Consider the following 2,500-nt stretch of genomic DNA (forward strand, 5'->3'; position numbering starts at 1 on the left):
CCGATCAGCAATTTACAATGAACTTTAATTTAAACTGAAACTAGCTGATGCCTTTAAAAGTGACATCTGTAGTGTTTTTGGTGTCAAATTTTGCCTGTGCATTATCAGAAGACCACAAAATGTATTCAGGAGATGGTTCTTATACTATATATATTTTCTTTAAATACGTATAAGTTAAGGTATATTCTCAATGCACCTCTGTAATTGTATTTATATTTGGAAGCTCTAGAAAAATAATATTTTATCACAATTTTAGATGATTGTACAATGGACATCTATTTTGAGATGCAATTAATTGCTTCACTTATTTTCAAGTCTTTCTACTTTCTACTGTTTACCATGAAACATAGGCCTATATGTATGATCATTGTGGTTTGCAAATATCTAAATTCTCTTTGACAAACTTTGTTTCATAACATTGACTAATATAATTCGTCATCTACTTGTTTTTATGCATTTTCTGTCCAATGAACTCAAAATAATGTCCAATTTTTTTTAAATAACATTCTAATCAAAATAGATTGATTAATAAAAAATTATAAACAGATTAGTTGATTTTGAAAATAATAGTTACTTTTTAACTTACACAAAATTCATGTTTGCACATATGTTTTTAAGAGGCATGCAAAGGAGACTGAAATCACACTTAAGAGTGAAGAACCTGCATTTTACATTGATAAGCAAATCACTAATATTAACATATTAATTCAGACATTTTTTTTAAATTTCACTCACTTACAATAAAGATTGTGATTCTATTTTGACTATGGAACACCTGCAAAGAATATTATTTAGGCTGCTCGGGTTGTGTTATTTTGATTGTTATTGCTCACTGTTGTCCATTGTTTTGATTACGGGTATTATTGATAGGTTGTTCACTGTTGCATCCGTCACGACCAGAACGGAATCAGGACCCAAATGCGTAACGTTAACCACAAGTTTACTGAAAGAGGAAGGGCTGCGCCCGCGATCCGGTACTCGCTGGACGCAGAAAGCAATTGGATCGTGTTCCGAATACGGAAGTGGATCTTCCGGAGTGGGAGATGGCGGTGTCGATGACGGAAAAAAACAGTTCGATAGCCGAGACAAAAGAGGAAAAACGTGGTTGGGATCAAAAACGGGTCGTAAGCCGTTCGGGGAGAGCAAATGTGGTTTGGGTAAAAAAACAGGTCGTAGCCGGAGACAAACGGGGAGATCAGGAACGGACGGGTGGAAAAACGGGTGCAAAAAGCGGGACCAACGGGACTCAGCGTCAAAGTGCCTGCCTTGTAGAAACAAAGGTTTGCTGACGGACTGACAACAGGCGAGTGAAAGGACTGGGCTTAAAAAGGACAGGGAACCAATCAGGTAGCCCGAAGTGGCTGGCGCCAACGAGCGGGCACAGGTGATACCAATCAGTCATCATGACAGCATCATAGTCAATATTAGAATTATTTTGCTGTTCTTTTACTTCCATACCCTTTTGGGTTGATCTGATTTTTGAACCCTAGGAGATTTTAACAAAAACAGTTGGATTTTACATTTTGAGGGTTTTGTGCGGTCCTCTCCTGTTATCCTTACAAGCTCGAACGTCCATTGATGTCTTCTCTGCTTATTTTAAGTGTCTATTAAACTATGAACTAATCATACTTTTTTTAAAGGAGGGAATAAGTTGTGCAGCCGAAGGAGAAAAGTCCTCCTACTCCGATTACCACTTTGTCATCGAAAGCAGCTGCAAGTGAAACAAGAGGAGAACGCTTGACCACCTCATTTGTGCCTTTTAACCTTTGGGTTTGATGTGCACTTTAATGCACATTTTGTCTTATTATTGTACATTGTTTTAAAAGAAGGTTATGTAAACGTATATATTTCACTGCACTTAGGATTATCTTGCTCATCTGAACATCTCTTTGTTGCTGTCATTAGCTGTTGTTCGTGTCTGGAAATGTTTGAGATCAACTGACAACCGTCAAATGATGCTTCTGAACTGAAATTACTGATCATATTTGTTGATGACTTTATGTACACCGAGTCTGCCCTCATATCAAAATAGGAATATTTTCATTATACACTGGAAGGGTTCAGAGGTTGCTGCAAGCTGCATTTTTACCTCGATTTCTCCACATTGCTATTCCCATTTGCTTATATTGTGGGGATCTGTGAAAATACTGCACACAAGTTGAGTCATGCATTAAAATATCACAACCCCTCATTGTAATAAACATGACTCGACTTGTATGTATGCAAATTATTAGCGAGACCAAGTCCTACTCATTTCCTCGGAATTAAACATGGTAAGACTGGAATTATAAACATGTAATAACTGGAACACTATAGATGATTATATCTCAGTATATGTTCAACACTGACAATATTTCACAAGAAGACACTGGAATAGCTCACACTGAATTATGTTATGCTGGTAATGAGCAAAGCATTTGCATTTCCAATCTTGTCCTTAGAAAATCTCAAATCGCGTTTTTTGCAAGTGATTCTGAAGCAACAAGAAGTTGTCTCATTC

General features: G+C 36.9%; 1 protein-coding gene across 4 annotated transcripts in view; it reads left to right on the top strand.

Annotated features, from left to right (window-relative positions):
• The window catches only part of myrf (myelin regulatory factor), a 35,938-nt gene that overhangs the window by 32,399 nt on the left and 1,039 nt on the right, over positions 1 to 2,500 (top strand). For all 4 annotated transcript variants that reach the window (XM_088340111.1, XM_088340114.1, XM_088340112.1 and 1 more), the window contains one exon: positions 1,641 to 2,500. This exon is cut by the window's right edge and continues 1,039 nt beyond it. In XM_088340111.1, the coding sequence (XP_088196237.1) occupies positions 1,641 to 1,721 (81 nt within the window). In that variant the 3' untranslated portion in view covers positions 1,722 to 2,500. The remainder of the gene's footprint in view (positions 1 to 1,640) is intronic.

The sequence above is a fragment of the Urocampus carinirostris genome, chromosome 7 (genome assembly GCF_059441175.1).
Source record: "Urocampus carinirostris isolate Australia breed hairy pipefish chromosome 7, RoL_Ucar_1.0, whole genome shotgun sequence".
Classification (NCBI taxonomy): domain Eukaryota; kingdom Metazoa; phylum Chordata; class Actinopteri; order Syngnathiformes; family Syngnathidae; genus Urocampus; species Urocampus carinirostris.